This window comes from Entelurus aequoreus, linkage group LG22 (assembly GCF_033978785.1).
Source record: "Entelurus aequoreus isolate RoL-2023_Sb linkage group LG22, RoL_Eaeq_v1.1, whole genome shotgun sequence".
In the NCBI taxonomy this organism is placed as follows: Eukaryota; Metazoa; Chordata; class Actinopteri; order Syngnathiformes; family Syngnathidae; genus Entelurus; species Entelurus aequoreus.
The window spans coordinates 21,335,710-21,354,048 of NC_084752.1; the positions used below are offsets into that span (position 1 = coordinate 21,335,710).

At 36.4% G+C, this 18,339-nt stretch overlaps 1 protein-coding gene across 1 annotated transcript in view; it reads right to left on the reverse strand.

Moving 5' to 3' along the window:
* LOC133639276 (lysyl oxidase homolog 4-like) overlaps nucleotides 1-18,339 on the reverse strand; it is a 52,957-nt gene that overhangs the window by 32,103 nt on the left and 2,515 nt on the right. The window contains exon 4 of the mRNA XM_062032477.1: nucleotides 14,597-14,808. Coding sequence (XP_061888461.1) covers nucleotides 14,597-14,808 — 212 coding nt within the window. The remainder of the gene's footprint in view (nucleotides 1-14,596; nucleotides 14,809-18,339) is intronic.

Sequence of the window (18,339 nt, forward strand, 5' to 3'; positions counted from 1 at the left end):
TATCTTTGTTCCTGGATAAGAGCACATGAAGCTGCTTGAACACTGCAAAAAGTCAGTGTTCAAACACAAGAAAAAAAATACAAAAATTAGGGGTATTTTATTTTAACTAAGCAAAATTATTTACCAATAGAACAAGAAAATTCGGCTTGTCAAGACTTTCCAAAACAAGTAAAATTAGCTAACCTCAATGAACCCAAAAATACCGTTAAAATAAAAATATTCTCACTAATAACAAGTGCACTTTTCTTGACAGAAAAAAAAGAGACCTTTTTTCTCAAAATGTTGAAAATATTCTTAAATTAACTAAATGCTAGTGCCATTATCTTGACATGATGATATGCGCTCGGCATCATGATTTTTTTTTCATGCTAGAAGTAAAAAATTATTACTTTAAAAAAGTAGTTTTAAACTTGTGAGTGTTAATGACACAGCTTTGCAACAGTTGATATTCTAGCTTCAAGCATGTTTTACTCAATATAGGTCATAAAATCTCAGCAACAAGCTGTAATATCTTACTAAGATCATTTAGGACCAAAACCCTTAAAACAATTAAGTAAAAGACTCTAACATAAAATCTGCTTAGTGAGAAGAATTATCTTATCAGACAGATAATAAGCAAATATCACCCTTATTTGAGATATTTAATCTTACTTAGATTTCAGTTTTTGCAGTGAAGGGTTCTAAGTGTTAGCTTTCAAACATTAGTGTTTTGTTTTATGAAATTATTCACGACATTTGGGCCATTCCACCAAATCAGTGCCATTTGCGTACCCAGGAAATAAAATGTACAAATGCACAATTGAACTAACTGTGAAAACACCTTTTTTTTTACTGAATAAACTTTTTTGCACTTTGATTTGATTGCATATTCACGTAGATGTTTCCCTTTAGTATTGAATCCTTTTTAAAAAATCTCATCAAAATCTAATCACTTATCCCATTTCATAAAAGTTTATTTCAAATATACCCATAACTCTTTGAGCTATGTTGCTGAAATAAACAAGAGTGAACCCTCTTGTCAGTCATCCACTCTCTTTGTCTCTGTGGGTGGAGGCGGGAACGCTAGCATACTCACACAAAGATGTTGAGCCTTGTAATATAAACATAAGTTAAGTTAAGTAGTAGAAATGATCCGAATCACCCCCAAAATGTAATCACTTGTTAATCAAAGTTTCATCAAAATATTTGAGCGATGTTACTCGCGAGTGATGTGTATTTCTGGTCTTGTCATCCTCATCCGGACAGAAGAGCGACGTTAAAAAGAGACGTCGGAGACGCTTTGCTAAACGAAAAGTTGCTTTATTACAAGCGAGTGTCATTATACAGGTCTGCAGTACCTGGAGGAGGTTAAGTAAAAAATGAGGCACTCCTAACTTGGAGGAGCCGAACCAAAGTCTTATATTCTTTCTTTCTCTGTCTTGGTGTGTGCTAAGTCAGGAGAGTACAACCTGACCATGTAAGGAGATGTTTGTGTGTAAGTGACTGGGAAGACAACAGATGTATACAATAACTTGTTGGTTGATGTTAAGATAAGCATGGAAACTCTCCTCCAGGATAGAGCTACCAGTTTTGGATTCCGGTTTTATTGCTTCTTCTCGTGAGAGAGCTAATTCCAGTCTACATGCGATTGTCTAACTAAGGCGCCTTAATTTATTATGGACTCAACCATTATTTACTTAAACCTGGTGGTTGGCTTTCTCCAAGTTGAATATAAACATTCAGCATATGTACAACCAAATATGAGTTAATTAATTCACTTCACTTGCTATCTAACTAATTTACTAACTAACCCAGGCAATTATACAACCTTAACTTAGGTAATAAATACAATTAAGAAGATTCATTTAAACTACCTTCAACACTGGAAAAATAGTATTTGTTGCCTCTTTCTAGCCTGTTCTTGAATTTATTTTGATCATGAAATACAGTACACTGCAAAAAAAGAGCTGTCAAAATTTAGGATAAAAAGACTTGATTTTAGGAAAAAATACTAACAACTAGTGAAATTAACTATAGCTGCTTGGACAGATAATAATACTTGATAGGACATCCTGAATTAAGATTTGTATATGTAGAAATTAGCAGGACTTTTAAGATAGAAATACGTTTTTTTATTCTGAAAACAAGCATTATTCAACTTGCAGTTCTAAAATTAAGAATCGTGGGACTTTGCAGAATCTTTAAACAACATTTTCCAAGTGGGGCAAAACCAAAATGGCTTATTTGAATAGTTATTTTTTCAATATTAACATTTTTAAACTAGAATAGAAAAAATATAATTATTCATGCTAAAATTAAAATTAGTCACTGAATAAAAATAAGAAAAGAGCTCTTAAAACTAGGGACATTTCTAAAAATAAAATTTTAAATCTTGACAAGTGGCAAATAATTTGAAGTGTATAAAATATGTAATTATTCATACAAGTTATATTTTTACGTATTCCTATTACTCCTTATCACAACTACACTAAGTTTTTTTAAACAAACAAATTAACCACACATTTTAGTCGTGTCCCTGTGTTTTCACTCATTCCTGTTACCATTTCAATCATTTGGACTATTCCGCAAGTCACATGGTCCGCAGGAAGTGACATCACTCATATCCTCTGTACGCCACAGATAGGCCAAAAGTAAATTCACACATTCATTTTTTTGGAATATTTGATGATTTTCCAACTACGACTTGAGGAGCATGGTTACAATCTCAGCACAGTCCTGTTACCTAAAATGTTTTTGTTTGATGCATTACACGTGTCTTCATGCAGTTAGCATAAACGTCATGTCGCTATATTTCATTTATTAGCAAATTTCTATGCTACAAATTCACTCCTGTTACTTTCAGACCTGTTACTCAAACAAGTTATCTTAAACTTAGGAACCGGAAATTACAGTCATTTAATATGTGTATTATGTATTATCAGAAATGTAAGTTTATTTTGAAGGAGTTCCAACAAGCAAACAGTACCAATTGGCTGGAATGGTCCTTTTGTTGGTCTCAGACTGTTTACTTTTGTATTTTTTTTAAAACATTTGCCCATGGTTCTGGTTAAAATATATATATATATTTTTTTTTTCAAAATTTGGTTTGTTTGAGCTTTTAGCTGACATTCTTTTGTTTATGTTACTATATTAAATAATACAAGTGTCACGTGGTAGTTGTTACTATAGCCACACAAGGCGCCTACTCTGCCCCCTGTGCTGGGATTTCAACAGTTTTAAAAAGTCAACTTGATGCAGGATTTTTTCTGTGCAAGCCTAACCACCACAATCCCAAAACCAAATTGGAAAGAGTCGCTCAGTGTCAACAGAAGAGATAACCTGTCATTAAGTTGTGTTCGCGGAAAAGCTTCCAGAGTGGAACAATTGGCTACGTCAAGTGGCGGCAGGTCTGACTGACTCCACACAGACAGATGCAACCCAGAGAGGCTGTGTTGGCATGTAGCGTAATTGGTGTGGAAGGCTTTGGAAAAGATGTACAGAGGAACCAAACAGATTATCGAGGTAATGTAACGAGACGTCTGTCATGACACCTTTTGTAAGCGTTTCAACGTTGCAAGACATGTAAGAGCCACCGAACGTCCACATAGTGCTGACCCAGCAGCCAGAATGTTCGTTTGAGACGTGGGTCAGCAACCCATGGCTATAGAGCGGCATGCGGCTCTTTAGCGCCACCCTAGTGGCTCCCTGGACCTCTTTCAGAGATGTGTGAAAATGGAAAAAGATGAAGAAAAAATATATTTTTTGTTTTGATATATTCTCTGTAGAAGAACAAACATAACACAAATTTTCCTAATTCTTAAAAAAGCCACTGTTTATGTTGTACTTGCTTCACTGATGAGAGTATTTGGCAAGCACCGTTTTGTCCTACTAATTTCAGCGACCATTGAACTCATCGCAGTTTTTACATGTACAACTTTCTCCAATGCAGCTAAAGAAAGACGTATTTTATGCCACTCCTTTGTCTTTTTTGCCCACCAAATGTTTTATGTTGTGCGTGAATGCACAAAGGTGAGCTTTGTTGATTTTATTGATTTGCTGCAGTGCTAATCAGGCATATTTGGTCAATCCATGACTGCAAGCTAATCGATGCTAACATGCTATTTAGGCTAGCTGTGTGTACATATAGCATCATTATCCCTCGTTTGTAGGTATATTTGAACTCATTTAATTTCCTTTACTTATGTCCTTTGTGTATTTAATCTTTATTTACATGTCTCATGACACATTATCTGTATGTAATATTGGCTGCAATTCTCATACTTGTTTGTGTGCCATGTTGTTCCAGACCACAGCAAACATTACCCAGCTTGCAATGATTGTAATAAATCCATTAGAAGAAGACAGCCTGCCGTTTCTTTAAACTTGGACACACACATCTATAACTTTGGCCATTCTAATGCAGTCATTTCCAGGAGTTATCTCACCTTCTGAGAAGCCTCCATTTTACTAATGATTTCCAATGTTGCAAAAATGTGTAGAATAAAAATTAAAATACAGCATTTCTGTCAAGAAAGATTTGTGTCAGCCTTTGATAGTAGGCTAATATAGCTAATATAGACACTTACATCATGTGTTGCCTTCATTATAAGGCTTTTAATTTTTTGCGGCTCCAGACATATTTTTATTTTTATTTTTTTGGTCCAATATGGTTCTTTCAACATTTTGGGTTCCCGACAGAAGAGCTCTTGGTTAAAGGGTCCGTCAGACTCCAATTAAAGCTCAAACACAAATGGGCATGTCTTATAAACATGAGAAGGTATTGATGAGACATTCTTGTCAGGAAGCTAATCAGGAAGTTGTGATGTCACGACTGTACCAACTCACGCAAATTATGCACGGCTTCGCAACTCTCAAAAATGGTCATTTTCGCCAGTCTATTTTTTCCCTGAGCATCACACACTTCAACTGTCTAATCAAAATTAAGGATTATTTCCTGTGTAGACAATCAATTACAGTAACATGTAACAATAATTAAACTATTTAAACAGCACAACGTCCTCCCGCGTACCTCAGACCTACTTACTCCCTGTCTACAGTGGTAAGCTTTATTTAGTTTACATATATTTATATTTAACTAGTGTAGTATCTGTTAACAGAGGATAGCACATGTGTCACACATCCAGTTTTAGGCCCACTAGTTGCTTAGTAATGACGTTTATTAAACAAATGTACATCATGGTTACAACCAGATTAGAGGTCAACCCGTTTCACTTAGAGACGGAGAGACTGTGGGAAAAGAGATCCCTAGAAACCAGGAGCCCCACCGAGGAAGGCAAGATCTTAGAGATATCAGGGGAACATTACCATCCTGTCCCTACCTTCGCTGGCACAATGACAAAAGTAAGAAGCCTGTGTCCCTGTGACCCTAACATCTCAGACCTTACACAGACGGGACTTGTACCAGCCCAAAAACCTAAAGACCTGTCAGCAGTGCCGGCCCAAGCCTCCATGGGGCCCTAAGCAAAATTTGATTTTGGGGCCCTCTATTTCTGCCAATAATATTGATTGTTGATCATTCACACACCTACTATAAACTCATTGCGGCTCTGGCAGTGTTGTTTACATTATCCTATTGTCAGCCTGGCATGTCTTTACAAATGACATGTCATTTATAAAGATATGGGGGTGGCCCAGTTAAGAACATAAATAATACCAATGAATGAACGAATGATGTCCAGAATGCCACATAGTTCCTAATCTTAAAATGTAGAAAACATTCAGCTACAAGCGTGGCCTGGGGTTGAACAGTCCAAGTGATAAAGCTTTATATTTACAGTAAAAGTGTCATCTTGTCTCATCAGTCTTGTACATATTAGTCTTTAATTACTAGTTTATATTTTTAGTTAATTGTTCATATTTAATGTTTATTTTGTACAAAGAGAGCGCAGTCTACTGAAGTTAAATTCCATGTGTGTTAAACATAACTGGACAATAAAGCTGATTCTGATTCACTTTATTATTTTTGGTAACAAAAACCTGAAACAGCAATGTGCAAAAATAATTCGTAGTGCAAGAAAAACAATAAAGTGCAACAATAAAATCACTTAAATATATATAAAAAGGAACAAATTCAATTGTACCAAAAACAACATAATTAAATTAAATATCAAGCAAATACTTAAATAATATTAATGAACAGAGTTACCAGAAACAAGGTAACATAACAGTTTATAAACAAATATAAAGTTACTACATATTAAAACTATGTAAATGTACATAACGATGTGCAAAAAATATTTGGGGAAAAATTCAAAATAAACTACCTTAAATTAAGGTCCTTAATTCACACATTTGACCATCACATCACAGTTTTGTTCCTCTGTTCTTCACCACCCACACCACTCCACCCACTCCTTAAAACCTGTGCTTCCTGGCTTTTCTGGAGGCAAAGTCATTTATGACATCACTGTAAGAAATCTGATGGCCGACTTTGTTATTAATACTAATCACTGCCATGTACGAGTCTGACTCAGACTCATACATGCAAAAAATAAAAAATAAGAATTTTTTGTTAATTGCTTTTGGGGGCCCCCTGGTGGCCGCGGGGCCCTAAGCAAGCGCTTAGTACGCTTATGCCTTGGGCGGCTCCGCCTGTCGGCACTAAGTTTGAGACAAAGGAAACACAGCCACTTTGCTCTTCAGCCCGGGAGAAGATGGCAAGGCCAGAGACATGAGTTAGTTAATTCAAGTTAAGCCAGTTAAGGACATATTTTAATTTGCAATCCTGGTTTGGCAAAGAGGCGGGATTTACATGACAGATGTGTTGAAGTGTGATGATAATCCCTCATCGTCTTTCATTTACTGACAAAATCGACCACTATGGGTCGCTCTCAACTGATTACACATGCTCTTGATGTGAGGCAGTAAATGTGTTGGAACATAAATCATTGTTTAAGATAAGTTTAAGACATGCTTTTCAAGCGGTCTGCAACTTTTGTACAACAGAGCAGACAGTGGACAATAAGGAAGCCTTTGGTGGTGTTTTTTTCTGTAACTATAACTCATTTTTACTACATTTTAACATTGACCACATTTAGTACTTTTTGCTGCAATTGGGGGTCTTATTTTTAGTCTGTGTGGTATACAACAAGTAAAACATACAATACAGTATTTTTCAGATTTTTGCTTAAATCATGTACTTTTTTAAGGTTATGGTTACGATGAACATTCCAAAAGTCCGTAAGAAATCCATAAAATCCCAAATTGATTACATTTGGAAAAAAAAGCCTCAAAAACATTGCAACTATATTGCAGCAACTTTCTGAAAACGCTGCTGCAAATTCAAGCATTTTAGGTTGTAAAACTCACTAAAAAAGCCCGCAAAATCCTGGAGGGACGGGCTAATGGCTAACATGAAAGGGAAGAAAATGTTGTTGTTTTTCTTCTTTTTGTACAAAATCAAACGATGGCATGCAATACTAGAAATCCAAAAATACAAATAACACAATTATAAACTCTAAGCATCTCAGGTAGTTGTATTCATATAAATTGCTTTGGGGCCACATTTCTAGAAAGCTAAGGACTAGGTGGCAGACTTCTCCCGTCACTACTATTCTTATTTTATATGTTTCGGAGAATCAGCGTCCTCTACAGTAGACATTAGATTTTTCTACTTATTTTGTCAGTTACAGGAGCATTTTGCTGTTTTTAAGGACTTTCTGCAACAAGCTAGTCAAAGATCATTTGCACAAATGTTGGTCTCCCAAATTTTCTGAACTGAACTTGCGGGCTACCAGTTGATTTGCCCAAATGATGAAAAAGAGAGGACCTAAAATGGAACCTTGAGGAACACCACTAGTACAACTAAAGAAGTTGAACCAATGACTACTAACTGCATCTGAAGTAAACAAACTACAGCACCTTAGTTACATAAATCACATTACAAAAACAATATGTAACAATATGGACCCCAATGTTCTATGTTTGCTAGCAATGTTAAATGTCAATGCAAGGATCTGCCAATGTGTTTACAATGGTCCAAGTTAGGGCTGCAACTAACGTTTATTTGATAATCGATTAATCTGTCGATTATTACTCCGATTAATCGATTAATAATCGGATAAAAGAGACAAACTACATTTCTATCCTTTCCAGTATTTTATTGAAAAAAAAACAGCATACTGGCACCAAGTTCTTTCAACTTGCCAAATAAAACAAGGAAAATGTTACAAAAACGCACACTTTTGACACCCCTGCTATAGATAATAAAAAATTAAATCTGATAAATCTATGGATAAAAAGCAGAGCCTGACGACGCGTGCGCGTTTATCATAACTCTCTCGCTCTCTCTGTCTCTCCCCCTCCCTCACGAATGCTGCTGCGCGCACAATTTGTTGTGTTTTTAACCTTCTTAACCCTGAACGTACATTGAAAATACACGCAACCCTAACTCAAAATGCCGGACATTTGAGGCATTTAAGAAACTCCGCCCTGACAGCCCCGCAAAAGAGGACATGTCCGGTGAAAAGAGGACGTATGGTCAGGACCTAGCCTGGTCGCTGCTAGCATGCTAGCAGCTAACGGGCTACGATAGACTGACCATACGTCCTCTTTTCACCGGACATGTCCTCTTTTGCGGAGATGTCAGGGCGGAGTTTCTTAAATGCCTCAAATGTCCGGCATTTTGAGTATTGTTTACACAACGTGCAGTACGCTACTTAATATGTCCGTGTGGAAACTCGTTCGGTACACCGCCGCACCGAAACGAAACCCCCGTACCGAAACGGTTCGATACAAATACACGTACCGTTACACCCCTAGTATTTTGATTATTGTTTCTCAGCTGTTTGTAAATGTTGCAGTTTATAAATAAAGGTTAAAAAACAAAAAACAAAAAAACGTAGCCTCAGCGCATGCGCATAGCATAGATCCAACGAATCAATGACTAAATTAATCGCCAACTATTTTTTATAATCGATTTTAATCGATTTAATCAATTAGTTGTTGCAGCCCTAGTCCAAGTTCTTCTATACAACAGGAGCCCTCTTGGGTTTTTAGGAATTTGCTGCAAAAATGTTTGTCTGTCAAGTTTTGAACTTTAACTTGGGGGCCCGTATGATGTCATTTGGCTCCTGGGTCGCCAGTTGAATAGCCCGTATATGAAGTGATGATATGCCGATATGAACACAGGACAAACTCCAACATTGGGGAACTGTACCAAACAACTTTGTGTACGAGCTCAGACCGTGGCTCCTAACCCTCCCATTTCCCCCTAGAAACTCACTTTTTTCTCAGTGTCTTCCCGCACTTGTATATTTAACATATTTTTTTCCCTTTCCCTAAAAAAAACCTCTGTGGCACTGCCAGCTTTTGATCCATTTTGCCTTGGCAACACCCGGTAAACATTCGCATAAAACACATCCTGCAGCCTGTAAAATGTCAGGCCTTCAAAATAAAAGAACAGCAGTAAAACACGGTTGGTGGTAGGTGACAATGGTGACATTAGTGACAAAGGTATTTGGCTAATGGTACACAATTTATATACACAGTGAACAAAACAGGTGGATGACAATGTTGATTTATGGCCAATTATTTTTTAAACTTTTGTATAGGTGTTAACTTTATAATGCAACACGTGATTTATATGTAACAACTTATAGATAAACATAAAAATTCATGACATCACGAAGTCCAAAGTCAATTTACAAGCCCTCAGAAGTATCAAAGAGATCTGTTTTTACTGTCTGAGTGTAGGCCTCAAACAAATATTGGTCCCAAGGAACTCGACCATGTGCAACTGGGAGACTCTTAAATTTGAGCAAAAAAACAAAGTTAGACCAACAAGAATGTTTGTCTTGGGCTGTTTACTGTCGGTAAAACATACTGGTGATGAACGTCATGTTCTTCTCAAAGAGGTGCTTTAAGAGAATGTTTTGCAAGACAACAATGCAGTAAAAATTTGATTTTTTGAGAAACGACATTAGCCACGTGTACATGGACATTTATTTAACCTGATCATCATTTGTGTACATGGACCCTGAATAAAATGATCTGATTATGACATGCATTCTCATGCATCACACCTTAAGTCGGAATACTTTACTTTGACAAGTGCAGAATCGAACATAAACAGAAAGGTGTGTGTTGTTTGTGCTAGGGTGCCATTTTTTGGGTCAAGTTTGCTCACTGCAGGTGCCGAAGAAGCAGTGACTACTAAACAGTGTATTTCTGCTTGTCTGACATTATCAATTTATAATTTTTTCCTTCCGTTCACTACTTTTGTTTGGGTTAATCATTTTGCAACGCAGTCGGCTGAAAATGATGGAAAAGCGCCGATCTACATAGCAACTGACACTGTGGTCAAAGTTGGAATTGCCACAAAACACATTTTAAGATATTTAACACTCTACTACCATCTGGCGACTAAAGTGGATCATTTGTCACGTTTCATGTGTCAGGTAAACCTTGACGAACGGAGCCATATGTAATACTGTAAAGCAGGGATATCAAACATTTGGCGGAACAGGTTCAATCCGGCCCGCGAGATGAGTTTGCTTAGTGTAAAATTGAGCTGCATTTTTTAATTAAAGAAACTGCTGTTCTAAATGTGTCCACTGGATGTCACAATACCAATTCTGTTAGACAAGCAAATAGTTTATACCGGTGCGAGCAAGTATACCAAGCAAGAGGTACACAGTACTCCCCCTCAACCCAACTTAAAACAAACAGGAGTAAAATAAACAATTGGTAACCCCACTTAAAACGCTTCACATTGATATAGTTCTGTGAAAATTATTGTTTTGGGTGCAAATCTAAAGAAAGTGAACAGTCGAAATGACAAATAAGGTAGTTGACACCTAGAAGAGTTTTTATTCATGCTTTATTTTGTTTTTTGTTCAATCCTAGATGGGCTGTGACTTAAAGTTGAGATGAAGTCTAAGTTCATTGTGTTCTAGAAAATGCACCACATTTTTTCCTCAGAATTTTCAAACAACTTGAAGTGTTCTGTCAAGAGGACTATTTGTGATATGTACACTACCGTTCAAAAGTTTGGGGTCACATTGAAATGTCCTTATTTTTTAAGGAAAAGCACTGTACTTTTCAATGAAGATAACTTTAAACAAGTCTTAACTTTAAAGAAATACACTCTATACATTGCTAATGTGGTAAATGACTATTCTAGCTGCAAATGTCTGGTTTTTGGTGCAATATCTACATAGGTGTATAGAGGCCCATTTCCAGCAACTATCACTCCAGTGTTCTAATGGTACAATGTGTTTGCTCATTGGCTCAGAAGGCTAATTGATGATTAGAAAACCCTTGTGCAATCATGTTCACACATCTGAAAACAGTTTAGCTCGTTACAGAAGCTACAAAACTGACCTTCCTTTGAGCAGATTGAGTTTCTGGAGCATCACAATGCCCAGAAAACGAGAACATTCATCTGAAACTCGACAGTCTATTCTTGTTCTTAGAAATGAAGGCTATTCCACAAAATTGTTTGGGTGACCCCAAACTTTTGAACGGTAGTGTACATTTTCAGAATGTGCTTGTTCTACTTTGGGCCGAAGTAAAACAAAGAAAACAACCTGAAGTTGTCCTAGTTGTATTTTTAACTTATCACGCCATGATTTTAGCTGTCAGTGTGAAGAAAAACATCTAAAGGAGATTGCTAAACTACTGCTGAGAACCGTCCAACTCTATTAATAATCAGTACATAATATTGGATCAAACTCTGGACAGAAATACATGTGGTGTTGGGATTGTAAAACCAGGCCAAAGCTTAAGGCGATCTAATGAAATATTCTTCTTGGCCAGGCACTTTAGCAGCCATTCACAAATACATGGAAAAACACAAGCACAAATGCAATAATTACCCTGTGGTTCACCAACGAACCTCTTTCAAATGTTTGTGTTTTCTTTCTTTTTTTTTACTTATAAAAAACTGTGTCAGTTATCCATTGCACAAAAGAAAAAGAAAAACAATCCATTATTTAAAACAAAAAGTGCAGAATAGTATCCTGTAATCAATCATCCGCTGTGAAGATGTCCAGGGCGGACAAGAGAGGTGGTTATTGGCTAGTTTTTGGTGCTGGGAAAGGACTGGGCCCGTTTGAGCACCACACAAGGGGTAATTATTGGAGACATGAGACGGACGATGTGAGACAGACGGCTCGGTGCGGACGGGCGGTCAGTCTTCTTGTCCAGAAAAAGACCGAGTGGCCACACTGAGCACTGTTTGCATGTTTGTTTGTGTGCATACATGGATCTGGTTTATGTCCAGTCTGGTGGGACGCTTTGCAATACAGGCGGGGAGGTGTGTTTATGTGGGAGGGTTGGGGTTTTAGAGGTTTGCGTGTGTGCGTGTGTGTGTGTGTGTGTGTGTGTGTGTGTGTGTGTGTGTGTGTGTGTGTGGAGAGGGATAGACAAGTTGCGTTGATGGGACCAGACACTATTGGTTTGCTAATAAGCGCTATTTGTTACTGTTTGCTGAGATAAATGTAGTACCTCGGTTTTCATGAGCAATCTGTTCCAAGAACCGAAGCAATTTTTCATATTAGAAAATAATGTAAATCCAATTGATCCATTTCAGACCACAAACATTCATCCATTTTCTACTACTTGTCCCTTACGGCAGTGGTCCCCAACCACCGGTCCGGGGACCGGCGCTAGTCCGTGACGCATTTTCCTATCGAGTCACAGAAAGACATTAAATAATTTATAACAGACCGCATTTTCTCCTACTTAACTATTGCCAGTGCCACCAGACACACCAATAAGCTTGATCATAGATGTATTATAGAACTCCTTCGCCATTTGCTATATTTGTTACATCTTTGTTACATGGGACAATGCACATTAATAAACATATCAAATGTAAAGGTGCCAAATCGTAACCAAAAGCTAGGTCCCGTCTGCAGTCCGCGGCAGGTTGATGACCTAAGATCAGGGCAGATCAGGAACAAAGTGACCATAGTAGTTAAAGTGCATAAGGCAGATGGAGAAGTGCTAAATTGTTGCAAATAATTGTGCTGGAGGTAGAAAATACACATCTTCTTTGGCCTAGTGAGTTAAAGTGCTGCTGTTATTGCACGTAGTCCTATTGCATGAGTAGTTAGCAATAACAGATGTATTTATGCATGGAAAGTTGGACCAAAAAAGCTAACATTAGTGTATCTACGTATGAAATATTGCACAAAATATGAATACATAACTTTTAGAATGGAAATAGAAATCTATTGGAACTAATGGTAAGTATAGCTTTCTTATATATCCATGCTCTTGTCCCTGAATGTGATGTATCACCTATAACCCATCACATACTAAAGCCAAAAAAAAGCCTACTACAAGCAAAAATGAGTAAAAAACAAAAGTCTATGAAGAACTTTTTTGCAAAAGGAAAAGACCAGGGGCTCCCACTAATTCAACGTTATGGTGAGTTTTTTCATGTATTCACTTTTCATGCACTTATTTGCTGTATTTATCTGCCACACATGGAAGGCCGGTCTGTGAAAATAATGCCTACATTAAACCGGTCCCTGGTGCAAAAAAGGTTGGGGACCTCTACCTTACGGGGTGGCGGGGGGTGCTGGAGCCTATCTCAGCTGCAATTGGGGGCGAGGGGGGGGGGACTAATTAAATTGATTTCAATTTAAATAATACCTCATTTTATTTAACTTAAATATTCACATCATTTTATTTAAGTTAAATATCCATTTTATTCATCATTGATAAACATTTCCCATTATTTTTTGCGTCTATTTGTTCTCTATAAAAAAGTGTTTTTGGGCGTCTACAACAGATTAATTGGATTAACATCATTCCTCACAGCTGGAAGGAGATACTGTAGAAGTCCACTCTCCAAGGTAAATATTGTACATTATTGGTACATTAATTTAATTCATAAAACTACTGTAGTTGTTTGTACTAGATTCTATTGTGTTGGTTTTTTAAAAAAATTTTTTATTATCTAATAGTTTGTTTTTTCTTTTCAAAATGATGTTACATATTAAACTGTGCTTTTTGGTGGTGGGAATGGGGGGCGGGGGCGGGGGGGGGGGGGGAGCACTAATTAAATTGATTTCAATACGTTGATTTGAGATACAAGTGTTTTGAGATAAGAGCTCTGTTCGTAAGTTGAGGTCCTACTGTATATTTTTCCCTATTATCATTGGCTTCATTTGCCGATTACTACATATTTGTTAACCAACATGACGCTTGGCCCTATAAATGGCTGCAGGGTCTATTTGATGTGTTTTTGACTTATTTTTCTAACAACACAGTTGTCCCCTTCAATTACGAGTGCTTAAAATGTGAGTGTTTCATAACACGCACACTTGTATTCTGGGTCAGACATTAATAACACACTCCTTTGCTCTATTTTAAAGACACACCGAGGCCCATGCAGCCAATGGGGCAGACGGTTCTGGTGGGTTTGGCTAATGCCGCAGTGAACAAAAGTCCTGCCAATTGTGGTCGCACTAACGGTAGCAGTTGTGGTCACCGTCCCCGAGAAGGATGGAACAGGCGTCCGGGCTACAGAGCAACCATTCCGCAAAAGGAAGTGTCCACCGACCACACTTTTCCATCCCTTTCATAGCACGGCCGTGTGTGTCCATGCACGTGCACGCTCACTCTATCACACACACTCACTCACCTGTAGGCGTTTTCGTCAAACGCTTCGGCTGCAGAGAATCCCAGCATGCCGCAGACGACCCGGCTGCTGGTGAGGTCCCAACCGTGGCTGCACACGTGACGCCATTTCCCAGCGTGCTTCACTTCCAGCACGCCTTCGTTCACCAAACCGCCACGGCTGCCGGACAGCACGGCCCTCAGGCGAGCCTCGGTCAGCTGCACGCTGCTAGAAGTCTGTCGGAAAACATTTAAAAAGGTGCGTTGAGGATTTATAAGTGGCGGCCATTTGAAACGGCGAAAGGAAACAGTTGTGTTATTGGATTCTTGGGATTTAAATTAGGAAGCATTGCTTCGCTTGTAAACTTTTACACACACATTGGCTGCAAATGACATGTACAGTAAGTATAATAGTACTTTTGTCTTAGTAGGGCACAGTTTTTCACAAAGCTTTCCCCTTAAGTTTTCGCCCAAAGTTTTCGTATACCACCTCGGTTGTCGTAAACTAGTCTGTTTGCCAGCGTATCATTGAAAGAATCCCACGTGTTGGTTTAAATCTCTATACTTTACAGTCCACCATATGGCCAAATAAAGTTGTGAGTGGCAGTGCCAGCACTTTGATAACAAAGGTGGGAAACGTTATTGATTACAAGAAATAATTTGAAAGAAATAAGAATAAATAAATAATACTTTCTTTTTTATTATTGAGTTTGACTGCAAAACAATCCACCATAAGGCCAAATAAAGTTGTGAGTGCCAGCACTTTCATAACAACGGTGGGAAACATTATTGATTACAAGAAATAGATTGAAAAAAATTATAAGAATCAATAAATAAATAAGAATTTTTTTTTTTTTTATTGAGTATGACTGCAAAACAACCCACCATGGGACCAAATAAAGTTGCGAGTGCCAGCATTTTGATAACAAAGGTGGGAAACATTATTGATTACAATAAATGATTTGAAATAAATAATTAAGAAATATATTTTTTTTTTTTTATTGAGTGTGACTGCAAAACAATCCACCATAGGGCCAAATAAAGTTGCGAGTGCCAGCACTTTCATAACAAAGGTGGGAAACATTATTGATTACAATAAATAATTAGAAAAATATAAAAAGAATAAATAAATGAATAAATTATGATTATTTTATTTTTTTATTGAGTATAATTGCAAAACAATCCACCATGGGGCCAAATAAAGTTGCGAGTGCCAGCATTTTGATAACAAAGGTGGGAAACATTATTGATTACAATAAATAATTGGAAATAAATAATAAGAATAAATAAATAAAAAAGGAATATATATATTTTTTTTTTTTATTGAGTGTGACTGCAAAACAATCCACCAAAGGGCCAAATAAAGTTGCGAGTGCCAGCACTTTCATAACAAAGGTGGGAAACATTATTGATTACAATAAATAATTTGAAAAATATAAAAAGAATAAATAAATGAATAAATTAGGATTATTTTATTTATTTATTGAGTATGATTGCAAAACAATCCTCCATGGGGCCAAATAAAGTTGCGAGTGCCAGCATTTTGATAACAAAGGTGGGAAACATTATTGATTACAATAAATAAATTGAAAAATATAAAAAGAATAAATAAATGAATAAATTAGGATTATTTTATTTTTTTATTGAGTATGATTGCAAAACAATCCACCATGGGGCCAAATAAAGTTGCGAGTGCCAGCATTTTGATAACAAAGGTGGGAAACATTATTGATTACAATAAATAATTGGAAAAAAATAATAAGAATAAATAAATAAAAAAGGAATATATATATATATAGTTTTTAATGAGTATGACTGCAAAACAATCCACCATGGGGCCAAATAAAGTTGCGAGTGCCAGCATTTTGATAACAAAGGTGGGAAACATTATTGATTACAATAAATAATTTGAAATAAATAATTAAAAAATATATATATATTTTTTTTATTGAGTGTGACTGCAAAACAATCCACCATAGGGCCAAATAAAGTTGTGAGTGCCAGCACTTTCATAACAAAGGTGGGAAATATTATTGAATACAAGAAATCATTTGGAAAAAAAAACAAGAATCAATAAATAAATAAGGAATATCTTTTTTTTTTATTGAGTATGACTGCAAAACAACCCACCATGGGGCCAAATAAAGTTGCGAGTGCCAGCATTTTGATAACCGAGGTGGGAAACATTATTGATTACAATAAATAATTTGAAAGAAATAATAAGAATGAATAAATAAAAAAGGAATATATATATATTTTTTAATGAGTATGACTGCAAAACAATCCACCATGGGGCCAAATGAAGTTGCGAGTGCCAGCATTTTGATAACAAAGGTGGGAAACATTATTGATTACAATAAATAATTGGAAAAAAATAATAAGAATAAATAAATAAAAAAGGAATATATATATATAGTTTTTAATGAGTATGACTGCAAAACAATCCACCATGGGGCCAAATAAAGTTGCGAGTGCCAGCATTTTGATAACAAAGGTGGGAAACATTATTGATTACAATAAATAATTTGAAATAAATAATTAAGAAATATATATATATATTTTTTATTGAGTGTGACTGCAAAACAATCCACCATAGGGCCAAATAAAGTTGTGAGTGCCAGCACTTTCATAACAAAGGTGGGAAATATTATTGAATACAAGAAATCATTTGGAAAAAAAAACAAGAATCAATAAATAAATAAGGAATATCTTTTTTTTTTTTATTGAGTATGACTGCAAAACAACCCACCATGGGGCCAAATAAAGTTGCGAGTGCCAGCATTTTGATAACCAAGGTGGGAAACATTATTGATTACAATAAATAATTTGAAAGAAATAATAAGAATGAATAAATAAAAAAGGAATATATATATATTTTTTAATGAGTATGACTGCAAAACAATCCACCATGGGGCCAAATGAAGTTGCGAGTGCCAGCATTTTGATAACAAAGGTGGGAAACATTATTGATTACAATAAATAATTTTAAATAAATAATTAAGAAATATATATTTATATATTTTTTATTGAGTGTGACTGCAAAACAATCCACCATGGGGCCAAATAAAGTTGCGAGTGCCAGCACTTTGATAACAAAGGTGGGAAACATTATTGATTACAATAAATAATTCCTCTCCTTCTCCCTCTCTGCTCTTGTCTTTGCCAACAAGTCTTCATTCTGCGTACAAGTGAAGTTAACTATTCACATATCCATTTTATTGAAATATTTAAATAATACCAAATTTTATTTAAGTTAAATATTCACATAACTTTATTTAAGTTAAATATCCATTTTATTCATCATCAATATATATTTCACATTATTTTCTGCATGTAAACTGTAATTGTTCTCTATAAAAAGTGTTTTGTGTTCATATTTTTGGGTGTCTACAACAGATTAATTGGATTAACATCATTTCTCATGGGGAATAATTGCCTATAATAGTTTACGAATGAAAACCAAGATACCACTGTACTGTACTGTACTGACTTATGGACAAAACACGCACCCATGGACTACTACTACACACTTATGCAAACACTCACCCCACTCCCCAATCCCACGCCTTTGCCACTGCGCACCCTGATTGCTGCGTTACGGGCGCGATGCCCCCCCCCCCCTCCCTGCCATTGCAAGTGTCAAGTTTGTGTGAGTCGTAAATATGTGCTCATATGTGTTTTTTTTCTGTTGCTCAATGTTGATCTTTCCCTTCCAAGTCTTTACGGGGCACCAGCAGGTGGCGACCCATCAGTCTTCCTGTTCTCTAT